The sequence below is a fragment of the Mauremys mutica genome, chromosome 9, assembly GCF_020497125.1.
Source record: "Mauremys mutica isolate MM-2020 ecotype Southern chromosome 9, ASM2049712v1, whole genome shotgun sequence".
Taxonomy (NCBI): domain Eukaryota; kingdom Metazoa; phylum Chordata; order Testudines; family Geoemydidae; genus Mauremys; species Mauremys mutica.
This window is the reverse complement of record NC_059080.1, coordinates 57,348,376-57,361,623: the sequence shown is the minus strand read 5'-3', so window position 1 is coordinate 57,361,623 and position 13,248 is coordinate 57,348,376. Positions and strand designations below refer to the sequence as shown.

Below are 13,248 nucleotides of genomic sequence, written 5' to 3'. Positions count from 1 at the left end.
GGGGGAGGGAGGGCTGCTTGCCAAGGGGCCCTGCAGTATAAGCCCTGTCTACACTAGCAAGTTTCTGTGCTGTAACTCCCGAGGTGTACACACTGCCATGCCACTTAGTGCGCAGAAACTGCACAGTTGTAGCACTTCAAAAAAAACATCCCGATGAGAGTTGTAGAGCTTTCTGCCCTGGGGCTACAGCACCACGGTGCCAGTGTAGACACTGTGGTTGATTACAGCGATTGGCCTCCAGGAGGTGTCCCAAAATGCCTGTTCTCGCCTCTCTGGTCACTGGTTTGAACTCTACTGCCCTGCCCTCAGGTGACCAACCGTCATCCCCATCCCATAAATTCCTTTGGAATTTTGAAAGTCCCCTTCCTGTTTGCTCGGTGATGTGTGCAGGGCCGTCCTTAGCCATAGGCAGAACAGGCAGCTGCCTAGGGCACCACTAGGTCTGGGGGCACCGCTCTGCTGTGAGCCCGGACGGACGGGAAGCAGTGGAGCATGTAATAGCAGGGCTGCTGAGTCCTAAAGAGAGCCGAATGCAACACAGTCTGAGGGAGGGGATGGGCTGCTAGGGTCTCTGGGAAGGAACTCACCTGTAGGGTGATCAGATGTCCCAATTTTATAGGGACAGTCCTGATTTTTGGGTCTTTTTCTTATATAGGCTCCTATTCCCCCCACCACCGTCCCGATTTTTCACATTTGCTGTCTGGTCACCCTAGGTGGGGATAATTGGTACCTATATAAGAAAAAGCCCCAAATATTGGGACTGGCCCTATAAAATTAGGACATCTGGATCTGGTCACCCTAGCTGGGGAGCACATCGCTCCCCTGGGCTGGCAGTGATCCATCTCATCCAGGGGGAACTGCACAGGGCAGGATGAACTGCTGTGGCTCCATGGGTGCCCCGTCCCTGAGATCAGATGCAGTGCTAACTTCACCATGGTCATTGGGCTGGCAGTGGTGCCCATTGGCGTGTGATCGGAGATGAGGGTTTGCTGCTGCTGTTGCCACTCTGCACCCCAAGAGGTGGATTTTGGGGTCCTGCAGTTTTCTACCTATCTCCTCCTCTACTGCAGCTGTTGGACCAGCAGGCTAGGGGGTGAGCCAAGCATGAAAGCAGTACTGAGTTGCCATTTAGACTGTCATTTAACAACTTTGTTTGCCAAAAGAGCTTGCTAACAATCCTGAATTCAATTTCAATATTTTTTTTTTTAAAAATCAATATCTTAGCCAAAAACAGAAAAGTAAGTTGTTGGCAATTATTTGTGACAAGTTTGGTATGGGGAAGGGAGTGGGCCAGTTTTCATCAGAGAAACAAAAAATGTTGACTGACTTTCCTATAGCCCTGTTACTGTTAAATAGAGCCCTCCAACAACTGTAATATGCTCATCTCCTTACTAATATATAGAGCAGGGGTCGGCAACCTATGGCACACGTGCCAAAGGTGGCACATGAGCTGATTTTCGAGGGCATGCTGCTCTGGAGTTCTGGCTGCTGCCCCATTGCCACTCGGGGTCCCGGCCGCCGGCCCCACTAAGCACCACTGCTGGCCTGGGGACCCCCAAGGAACCCCAGGCTGGCAGCGGGCTGAGCAGGCCGGGGGCTGATACCCTGGCTGAGCCACTCAAACCGCTGTCGGCCTGGGGTTCCATTCACTCATGGTACGTGGGCTGAGTGGGACTAAATTCAACGAAATAGGAAAACAAGAGCAACTAATGACAAAGTGCAAGAACCTAGAGCAGTGATCCCCAACCTTTTTTGTCTGGCGGGTGCCAGACGAAGGACTGTGGCAGTGGACGAGCATCCGTCGAATTTCGGCGGCATTTCAGCGACGACGCCTCTGGATGACACTGCTTATCGTCGGCAAGCGGCGTCATCCAGAGGATTCGGCGGCATTTTGGCGGATGCTCGTCCGCCAGCCAGTATGCAGGTGCACTGAGAGGCCCCTGTGGGCGCCATGGCACCCGCAGGCACCGCGTTGTGGACCCCTGACCTAGAGAGCCTCCTGAAGCACGGCGATCGTTTTGATTTAAATGGACTTGAACTATATGAAGAATTGAGGACACTGTCATCAATGTTGCCACATGCAAAATGGATAATGGACATTGTACAGTTTACTCATACCAGCAAACTTGTTGACATATATCCTAATGTGTACATTGCCACTCATATTCTACTGACAATTCCTGTAACAGTAGCACCAGGAGAACGGAGTTTCTCAAAACTACAGCTCATTAAAAACTGTCTCCGCTCTACAAGGAGTCAGGAACACTTGACTGGTCTTGCTATTCTTGCAATCAAACAAAACATCACTTTGTCTTTGTCATACAATGACATTATTACTGATTTTGCAGCCAAAAAAGCCAGAAAGATTGCTTTGAATTAAAAACTAATCCTTGTTTCAATACCTCTTCATAGAAATTTCCAATAAAATGTTGACAAATTTAAAAAATTATATTTGCATCATTCTGTCAAATCAGAATTTTTTCTATAGTGCTACCTCTTTAGTGCTAGTCCATCAGCATTACAGTGTCCTTCATTCAGTTAAACTGGTTTTAATAACATGCATGTGGCAAGTTTTCCAACAGTGTAAGCTTATGTTTGTGTTGCTAAGAGTAAGACAGGCACAGGGGCACCAGTTTAATAATCCTGCCTAGGGCACCATAAATCCTAAGGACGGCCCTGGATGCGTGCAGTGGTCTCAGAGCCTCTTTCCAGGTGGCTATGCCTGCTCCATGCACCAGCTTGGAGCAATGCCGAGCTGATAGACCTCATCAGCATTTGGGGAGAGAAGGCTGTTCAGTTCCAGCTGCACTCCAGCCGTAGGAATTATGATACCTGCGGACAGATTTCATGATGCATGACAGAAAGGGACCATGACCGGGACACATTGCAGCGCAGGGTCAAAGTGAAGGAGCTGCAGAACACCTACCACAAGGTGCTGATGGCAAACTGCCACTCTGGTGCTGCGCCCACGAGCTGCTGGTTCTACAAAGAGCTGGACGCGATACTCGGCGGCGATCCCACCTCCACTGTGAAGACCACTGTAGATACTTCGGTGGCTTGCATGCCAATCGAGAGTGGATTGAGCCAGGAGGAGGAAATCTTGGATGTGGATGTGGATGTGGAGGGGGACCCAGAGGCAGAGGATGACTCGGTGGTCAGAGATATATGCAGCCAGGAGCTGTTTTCTACCCTGGATGGAGGAGGTTAGCCAGTCACAGCTGTTGGATGTTGGCGAAGCGCAAAGAGGAGAGGAGGCCCCTGGTAAGTGGATTTGATTTTGGGAATTGCTGAAGTGAGTTGTTGGGGGCAGGAGGGTTGCAGAAAGCAGGCTTGTCTCCCACCGCATGCCTAATCTGAGCGGCGGAACAGGCTGTTGATTGACTCCCTCACTTCATGGGAATCTCCCTCAGATTTCCAGGAAACTTTTGTGGAGATACTGGGCAACCTACTGCCACAGGTTCTTTGGCAGAGCTGCTTTAATGGTAACTTTCCCACGCCAATGTGCTGTCACGGGGGGACAGGAGGGGCCACTGCTGCACACAGGCGAGCTCCATAGAGGCCAAGGCGGAAGCCACAGTCTTGGAGAAGACCCTCCCTTGAGTCCCTGCTCACCCTCAGCAGCAAGATATCTTCCTTAATGATCATATCCTGTGGAAAGTGTGGGGACAGGAATGATTATCAGGCCCCACCTACTGTGCTGGCTCTCCCCAAGAGCCATGTGCCCAGAGTACAGCAGGGTCAGGGAAGAGTTATTTACCCTGCCGCTATTCACCATTTTGGGGGTCTTGTGGCTCGTGTGCGCTTGCCTGGGGTCAGCCAGTTAGTGACAGGTGTGCGAGTACTGGCGATGTTTTAAATCACTGAATCAGTGTTGTCTGTGTTGCAAACAATACTGCTTCTGTAAAATGGTGCATTTAAACTTCACAGAGATGACCTTGGGAGCCCAGCCTCCCTCTTTGTTATTGGCGGCTGTGTGGCTGCGCAGAATTAGAAAGTGGCCAAGAAGAACTAAGGAGGACTTCCGGCGTGATGTAATGATGCACTCCACCGCCAAGAAACTGGAATTGAAGGAGTGGCGGACAGTGAGAAGAGGGACCAAAAGGAGAATGCATCACGCCAGAATGAAACTACAGAGCAGCTCTTAAAGGTTATGGAGTGCCAAGCAGACGCTCCAGGCAATACTAGCTCTTCAAACCGAGCAGCTCTGCGCCCGCTCTCCCCTGCAGCCACTGACGCAAAACTCTTTCCCATGCTCCCCCCAGACATTGCCAATACACTGTTATCAACCTCCTGGCTCCAGTCTGTACCTGCTGCATTCCACTCCTCCCCCATCACAGTCCAGCACTGTGGACTTCCACTACCCACCACACTCAACACCCATCCCTCTGCAGTTTGGCTTTGCTGAAGTATAGTACCTGCTGCTTGGTTGGATATGATCCCTGGACATACACAAATCTGTAACCATCCCAGGACCTCTCCTCCTCCTGGGACCTTCCCTTCTTCCATCTCCCTCACTGCTGATTTTTTGTTGTTGTTGTTTGACTCTCTCCTTCAGCTGTTGTCTTTTAATAAAAGAATTGAGTTGGTTTGAAAGCAGTCTTAATTCTATTAATTGAAAGCAAAAAGATCCCTGCAAAGCAACATACAATTCTGTTAAACCCACATGTTGCCTAGTCTGCACCAATCACCTCCTAGCACTACAAGCACTGCACTCCCGAGCATAGCAACAAATATTAGTGGCTTTTAGCTTCAAATTGCTGCCTCAAGGCATCCCTTATGGCGCCTATGCTGTGTCCTTCTAATAGCCCTGGTCTCTGGCTGTTCAAACTCAGCCTCCAGGTGCTGAGCCTCTGCGATCCAGCCCTGAGTGAAGCTTTCACCCTTCCCTTCACAAATATTATGGAGCGTATAGCATGTGGCTATAAGCATAGGAATATTGTCATCAGCCAGGTCCAGCTTCCCACAGAGGCAGCGCCAGTGGACTTTTAAACGGCCAAAAGCACACTCAACAGTCATTCTGCACTTGCTCAGCCTGTTGTTGAACCGCTCTTTGCTGCTGTCAAGTTGCCCCGTGTCTGGCTTCAGCCATGGCATTAAAGGGTAGGCGAGGTCTCCCAGGATCACAATGGGCATTTCAACTTCTCCTACAGTGATCTTCTGGTCCAGGAAGAAAGTCCCTGCTTGCAGCTTCCTGAACAGGCCAGTGTTCTGAAAGATGCGTGTAGGGTGACCAGATGTCCCGATTTTATAGGGACAGTCCCGATATTTGGAGCTTTTTCTTATATAGGCTCCTATTACCCCCCATCCTCTGTCCCGATTTTTCACACTTGCTATCTGTTCACCCTAGATGCATGTATCATGCACCTTTCTGGACAAGCCTGCGTTAATGTCAATGAAATGCCCACGGTAATCCACAAGCGCTTGGAGAACCACTGAGAAATACCCCTTGTGATTAATGTACTTGGTGGCTAGGTGGTCTGGTGCCAGAATTGGAATATGCGTGCCATCTATCGCCCTTCTACAGTTAGGTGTAAGCAGAGTCAGAATGAGCTCTCCCCTGACATCTGGTGGTGAGCTGTAGAAAAGGACTTCAGGGGCTGATCAGGGGCTGCATTGTTTCCCTTTATTAAAAGGCTTGCGAGAGGGGAAGTATTGCCTCTTAGAGGCACCCAGGGGGGTGGTATGTAGGGTGACCAGACAGAAAATGTGAAAAATCAGGATGGGGTGTGGGGTAATAGGAGCCTATATAAGAAAAAGACCCAAAAATCAGGACTGTCCCTATAAAATCGGGACATCTGGTCACCCTAGTGGTATGTAATTGTCCCAGGTTGGGCTCGGGGGTGGGGTCTCGAGCCGGTTTTGCATTGTGTTATTGACACGGAAGCCCTAGATACTGAACCCGGCCCTTGTTGCTGCCAACTCTGACGGGCAGAAGGGTTACATAGGGAAGCCCATTTGTGCAAAGCTATCTGCAATGTCACACACGTTGCCCAGAGTCACGGTCTTTCGGAGCAGGATGTGATTAGTGGCCCTGCAAACTTCCATCAAAACAAGTCCAACAGTAGACTTTCCCACTCCGAACTGATTAGCGACCAATCGGTAGCAGTCTGGAGTAGCCAGCTTCCACAATGCAATCGTCACATGCTTCTCCAATGGCAGGGCAGCTCTCATTCTCACGTCCTTGTGCCGCAGAGCTAGGGTGGGCTCATCACACAGTCCCATGAATGTGGCTTTCCTCATCCGAAAGTTCTGCAGCCACTGCTTGTCATCTCAGATGTGCATCATGACGTAATCCCACCACTCAGTGCTTGTTTCCCAAGCCCAAAAGCAGCATTCCACTGTGGTCAGCACCTCCGTGAATGCCATAAGCAATCTCGTATCGTAACTGTTACGCATGATGAGATCAATGTCGCACTCCTCTTGCCTTTGTAGTTTAAGGAATAACTCCACTGCCACTCGTGATGTGTTGGTTAGAGCGAGCAGCATACTGGTTAACTGTTAGGGATCCATTCCTACAGCCCAAATATGCAGGGCGTGCAGTACACAAACCATTGAAAGATGGCGCCAAATGTGGATGGAAGCACAGGGATTGCTGGGATGCAAAGAAATGCATCATGGGGCATTGGGACAGGACCCAGGATGCCCCTCAACCATCCCACAACTCTTAGCAGCAGAAGAGAAAGAGGTGCTCTGTGGGAGAGCTGCCCAGAGTGCACCACTCCGAATACTGCCGCAAGTGTGAACATGCTATTGCGTAGGCAGCTGACAGTGTGAACACACAACATTGGTTTCCCGTCAGCGCTCTCTGAGTGGCGCTGTAACTGCCGGCACTGTAACTCTGCCAGTGTAGACATGCCCTAAGTGTCTAAGAGTGGGTGTGAGAGCTGTAGTTTGGGAGATTCCTAAACTGTGTGCAAACAGATGTGGATAGTGTCATGGAGTGTGGGGGAGTCAGGGCCCTGTACCCCCAATTCCTGCAATTCACTGTGACTCTCAGCCAGCCAGTAAAATGGAAGGTTTATTGAATGACAGGAACACAGTTGCAAACAGAGCTGTAGGTACAACCAGGACCCCTCAGTCAAGTCCTTCTGGGGGGCAGGGAGCTTAGACCCCAGCCCTAGGGCTCCCTCCGTTTCCCCAGCCAGCTCTAAACTTAAACCCCTTCCAGCCCGTCTCACCCCTCTCCCCCTGGTTCCTCCTCCCTCCTTTGTGCCGTTTCCCAGGCAGAAGATGTCACCAGGTCCCAACCCCACTCCTGGTCTCTCATGTTACATGCCCAGGTATCTTCCCTCAAGGAAAGTCTCCCATCCCCAAAGCAGACAGTCCCAGTAAAACTCCCCAGCAACATTCCCAGGTCAATACTCCCCACTCCTTGCTGCGTCACAGAGAGGCAAGAGGAATTTGTCTAGGACTGCCCTCCAGTGAGTGGACATGTTAATTGCTCAGCACAGTGATGGTTATGAGACTCAGACACATTTATAGATGTAATTTGTGGTGACAAAGTTAAGCAGAGAAATGGTAATAATTTTGATGGTTTGAACAATATTGATGAATAAATGGGTCAGAAATGTGACAAGCTACAACCTGTGTAATCCAGGTGACAATAATCCTGCCGCTTTGAAGAACAATAGGTCTATCAGTAAGGACATCCATTGACGAAACTGTTTCTTCCCAGCAGCTCCCTACTTAAGAGATTTCTCTCTGGATCAGAGGGTTTAAATAGCACATGGCACTAGTGTCTTTGGATAAGTCATACAGGCATCAACATTTCCATATCCCAGATGCTGAGCAGAGGTTTATGTTAGTCCCAATCACATTTCTAGTGGTTCTGAAGAGCAGTGGCTATGGGTGTAACAACTAAATGCTTACTGCTCATCCAGAAACCTGAGCCTTTGGTAACTGCCCAATAACCTCCTCCCTTTACCTAAGCAGATTTGTAGCTGCAAATCACTGATGTCTATAGTTAATTCTAAAGGCATATTGTAAAGAATACAAGCTGACTGAATAAGAAAAGTACATACCAGCAAATGACTTTCAAATACGTCCCCAGGTTTTCTTGAGCATCCTGTCTCTTAGGGAAGGTTTATTTCACTCCAGCCACTTCATGCTGTTGGGCTGAAAAGCAGATCCAGGAGGCTTTTGGATCCGTGGCATTGCACTTCTCCACTCACGCAATGTGGGGCTTCTCACTCTGGCTGTTAGAAAGGCAGGTCATGCTCCCCTGCCGTGCAATCCCATTATGGTCTGAGTGTTTCTCCATCCTTCTCATTGGAATGCAGCCAACAGAGCATTAGAAGCATATATTATGGGGAACTGAGTGGCAAGCTCTAGCTTGTGAGGCACAAACACATACACACACAAATAGGCATGCAAATACTATACACACAGAGCTGTAACACAGTTAATATCTTACTGGAATTGACATACAACAACACAGTGAGGTAGCAACTCATTGGAAGTGACAATTTTTTCTGCAGCTGTGCAGACTTCTCACAGAGAAGGAAGAAGTCCATGTGGCTCTTTGCAAAGGGCAGGGAGGGACATCTGTTGACCAGCCAATGAGAGAGTGGCACAACAGCTGGCAAGTTGTGGTATAGCGGCAGGAGCAGGATGTATCCTGAGAGACATTCATCCCTTCAACTCAGAGGATGTTCATGGATATAAATGCACCAACTACAGATGCTGCAAAATAGTAATTGACATTCATCTGTTCCTTAGGCATTTTCATAATGCCCAGCTCCATAGTATATGCTTCCAGATCATGGTCCAGTGGAGAGGAAATCTCATCTCATTGTATGACTGGTTTCCTAGGGGGCTGTGACAAAACATATGCCTCTGTTCACACCCTACACACTATTGTAATAATTTTTGTACAAGACATCTTGTCTTGTAAGGCATCACTGAAAACTCATAATTTGCTGGTCAGTATCATCCTGGTAAAATATGTGTGGCAACATTGTATATGAAGTTATAAGATTTCCCTGTATGATATCACATGTTCCAAACCCCACAACCTTGCGCAGGCAAAAGTCGGCAGACAGGTCTATCCTAAAGAAAAGAATGTGTGCTTGCCTTAATTTGGATTTAAGCAGTAAACAGAGTCATTAAGCAAGAATGGAAACAAAGAAAGCTCAAACGTGAGAAAAAGACAGCAGGGAACATCTGTCCACATAGATTCTTTGTGTCCTAGGGCCCAGCTGGAAATGTTTTTCAAGAGGGAGACTGAAACTATAAAAAGGAGGGACCTCTCTCTTTCTCTCCCTGCCCATCACATTCACTGCACCTGAGGTGACAAAGGAAGCATTTGTTGGACTCAGGGGGAGGGGGTCCTGACCTACAGGGTTTGGTCAGTAAAACTGCTGAAAGCATGTGGTGAGAAACTTTGCTTGAATCTGATGTAGTTTATGTTAGGCATTAGTAAACATTTGATCTTTTATCTTTATTTTTCTTGTAACCACTTTGATAATATATATATAATGATATATCATTGCTTCTACTTACTTAAAATCTCTCTTTGTACATAATAAACCTGTTTTACTGTGTTCTTTAATCCAGTGTGTTTAAATTGAAGTGTCTGAATAACTATTTGAGATAAGAAGATGGCATATTATTCCCTTTAAGGAATAATGGACCTAAAACATTTGTACTTTCTAGGAGAGGGCTGGGCGGTACAAGACATACATTGGTGAGGAAAATCCAGGACTGGTAGTCTTTTGGGGTTACCCTGCAGTATAACCAAGGCTGCTGAGAGCCAGAGTGTAACCAAAGTGTGGCTGGCAGAGTGCATCTAACGTCAAATCTGTATCAAACTGAGTGTCTCCATCTGATGTGTGAAGCATGGGATGATGATAGGATAGGATTGGGGTTGATGTTCATGTCAACCTGCTCCATTGCAGAGGCCCTTGCTGGGCTAATTAGATTCCTTCCTATGCTGGAACGGATGTCATCAGTGCCTATAGTTCTTGGGTTTCCAGGACCCACCCAGATGGTGATTTTTTGCTTTGCTTTAGATTTTCAGGGCTGCAGTAAAAATCACTGGATGGTCCCAGGTAGTTGGTAGACTCCACTTACAAGCCTGGGCACACTTTAGATATGGTGTTTTGGATGGGCCTGGAAGACGGAAGAATGCATATTAATTACTCTTCTGCTGTTTCCTGTCCAGAACTAAGGGCTGCATAGGTGTAGCAACAGGGCAGTGGCTCTCAACCTTTCAGGAGTCTAATTTGTCTTGTGTACCCCCAAGTTTTACCTTACTTCAAAACTACTTTTTTACAAAATCAGACATAAGGATACAGACATGTTGCAGCACACTAGTACTGAGTCATTGCTTACTTTCTCATTTTTACCATATAATTATAAAAAATCAATTGGTACCTAAATATTGGACTTACATTTCAGTGTATAGTATATAGAGCAGTATAAACAAATCATTGTATGAAATTTTAATTTGTACTGACTACACTAGTGCTTTTCATGCTGCCTGATGTAAAATCAGGCAATTATCTAGATGAGTTGATGTACCCACTGTTTGATCTCTGTGTACCCCTGGCTGAGAAGCTCTGCACTAGGCTAAGGGCGATTTGGAGTGTGCCACAGAACTATTCATTCTTTCATAACGAGATAAACGCTGCTGATGTCGTTCAGGGTTAGTTTGGGCTCTGCTCCGTGTCACCCTCAGGAGGTGCCGGGCTGGCTGCCACGGGCCGCACTCGGGGGACCGGGGGGGACACAGCACATGCCCGGTGCTGTCCCCCGAGGGGCCTGTGGGGAGGGCCCCGGCCTGTTCCAGGCGGGCGGCCCGCCCCAGGGGCCACTCGGTGGGGCCCCCCCAGGCCCAGGCTCAAGGGGGCGGACGAAGGCGGCTCTAGCCCGGCTCCCCCCTCCCGGTGGGTTGGCCCTGACAGAGCGAGCGGGCGTCCGCCCCCGTCACTGGCCCCAGTTAGCACTAGGTCGCGCGCGCGCCTCCAAAACGCCGCGAGATTTCTCTGTGCCCGACCTCTCGCGAGCGGAGCGCGGTGTGTCGCCCTCTGACCCCCCTGGCCGGTGCAGCGCATGCGCGCGAGCGGTCTGTGAGGGTGCGGGGGAGGCGCCATTTTGGGCCCGCGACAGCAGGAAGCGCCGGGGATTTGATTGTACGCGGCGCGGGGGTTGGAGCGGCAGGTCCCCGGTACCAAGCCCCGGAGTCGGGGCCCTGCCCCGCCCCCTCCACCAGCAGCTTGCGAGCCCTGAGAGGGAGGCGGGGGCCGGAGGCCCGCGATGGAGGCGGAGTATTACGGCGGGGACCAGTCAGGTGCGGGGCGGGAGACACCGTTTTGGGGGGTGGCGGGTAGCGCTGGCGGCTGCCGGGCCCGGGGCAGCTCCTGCAAGGGAGAGAGTCTCATCCCCTTTCCCGGGCAGCGCCGCCAGGCCCGTCCGACCTGAGGGCTGGACTCCTGTCTCCGCACGGCCTGTCTGGGGCCTAGCGCGGGGTCGCCTGGGCCAGGGAGAGGGGAGTGGGCTGTAGGGGACGGCACGTCCTGGGAGTGCGCTCCTGGCTCTGCCCCCGTGACAGGCTGGCTCGGGGGAGTTGGGAGACAGGCTGGAGGTTGATGGGGGGAGGGGAGGCTCTCCTGGGGGCAGCGAGCTGGGTGACATCTGGCTGCTGATAGGGTTGTTGTCCTTGGTGGGGAACTAGGTGAAAACGTGGGTGCTGATGGGGGCTGTTTTGGCCAGGAGGGAACGGGTGAAAGGCTGGAGGCCAGCGGGGCTGTCTTTGGGAGGTGGTGCCTGGGTGCTGGGCTGGGCGGCAACAGGTCTGTCTTGGGCAGAGCTGCGTGGGTGATAGGCTGAGTGGTGACGGATTATTTAGTACTGTTTGGAAAAGGACAGGCTTGGTTTTGACCAGTATGGGTGAGACAAATTAAGCATGTAGTTGAGAGATGCTATCAAAAGCCAAAGAGATTACCATGTCAAGTTCTCATTACTGTCAACTACCATTTTTAAATCAGGAGGAGTTATGGAAGCTCAGGATCTCTGAGAATCAGGTCATTAAGCTTTCTGTCCCCCCGCCCCACAAATAAAAGTTTTTTCTAAACAAAGTATCCCATTTGTTTATTACATGTGGAGGTTCTATTAGGTCAGAAACATCTACAACTGTCTTTAAAGATATCTTAGCTTCAAAATGGTGCCTGCATCACATTGGCTGGTGAATTATTGTAGATTGTCTAGGTTGTTGAGGATGTCATCTTCAACCAGGTTGACCCAGTTGAGCTAGCAAGAGGTTTTGCCTAAGCTAGGATTTAATGTTGACATAAGCACATTTTAACACATGCTAGGTACTAGGTTTTAACTTGACCAGTTTAGCTTATACCTTGATCACAATAGATTTTTAAGACTTATTAATTAGCACTGTTGGCTAACATGCTTAACATCTCAAATCTTAGACTAGATGAAGCCTACGGGCTACAGCATGATCAGCTCAAATGATTTAAGGTCCTGGTTTGGTGAGCAAAAAAATGGTTTTCAAATGTCAGCTCAATCAGGTTATTTTCACACAGTTAAAATTCCTCTTGATTCTCATTAATAGCATGTCTGCCATGGAAAAATGGGGGTGCTTCTAAAAGATAACGAATATGTTTTAAAATCCTAGAGCAGTCAGGGCAAGTTGTAGTTCTAACATGTGTTAGCTGGTTGAGGTGAACCAATACTCGTTAAAACTACAGCTTGTCCTATCTGCGCTAGACTCTTAAAATATGTTAACTATTGCATTTTAAAAAAGACACCCTTTTCCTAGTGTAGATAGGTCCTAAGATGTAGGCCAACATGTTTGAAGGTTTGTTAGGTGGCTGTGTTATCCTAGACTCCTCTCTAGGATACAGCACAACCAGCTAACTTGCTTTCAAATGTGTTAGCCTGCATATTAATGAGTATTAAGGTGACTTTGAAATTATGTTAAAGTAATTCGATTGTGCTGATATGATGGAAGAAAGCACCCTTTTTGGCTGTTAAGACAGCCATGGCTGAGGGCTTGACTACATGCCACTTTTGTGCAGTTCTTGTATGGTACAACTCTCTAGTGTGGCTGCAGCTACTGGTGTATATAGTATAACTGTGGTTCTCAACCTGTTTACCATTGTGGGGTATATATGCATATGCATACTGTGGTTCTCAACCTATTTACCATTGTGGGTTGCATATGCAGCTCTCTATGTTATATGTAGGCCGCATCCACACAATATGTATACTACCTGGATGGCCCTGAGTATGTCA

The 13,248-nt window shown here is 49.0% G+C and overlaps 1 protein-coding gene across 1 annotated transcript in view; it reads left to right on the top strand.

Moving 5' to 3' along the window:
• The first annotated feature begins 11,077 nt into the window (after positions 1–11,077).
• IWS1 (interacts with SUPT6H, CTD assembly factor 1) overlaps positions 11,078–13,248 on the top strand; it is a 28,537-nt gene continuing 26,366 nt past the window's right edge. Inside the window, exon 1 of the mRNA XM_045030675.1 lies at positions 11,078–11,290. Within this exon, the coding sequence (XP_044886610.1) occupies positions 11,257–11,290 (34 nt within the window). The 5' untranslated portion in view covers positions 11,078–11,256. The remainder of the gene's footprint in view (positions 11,291–13,248) is intronic.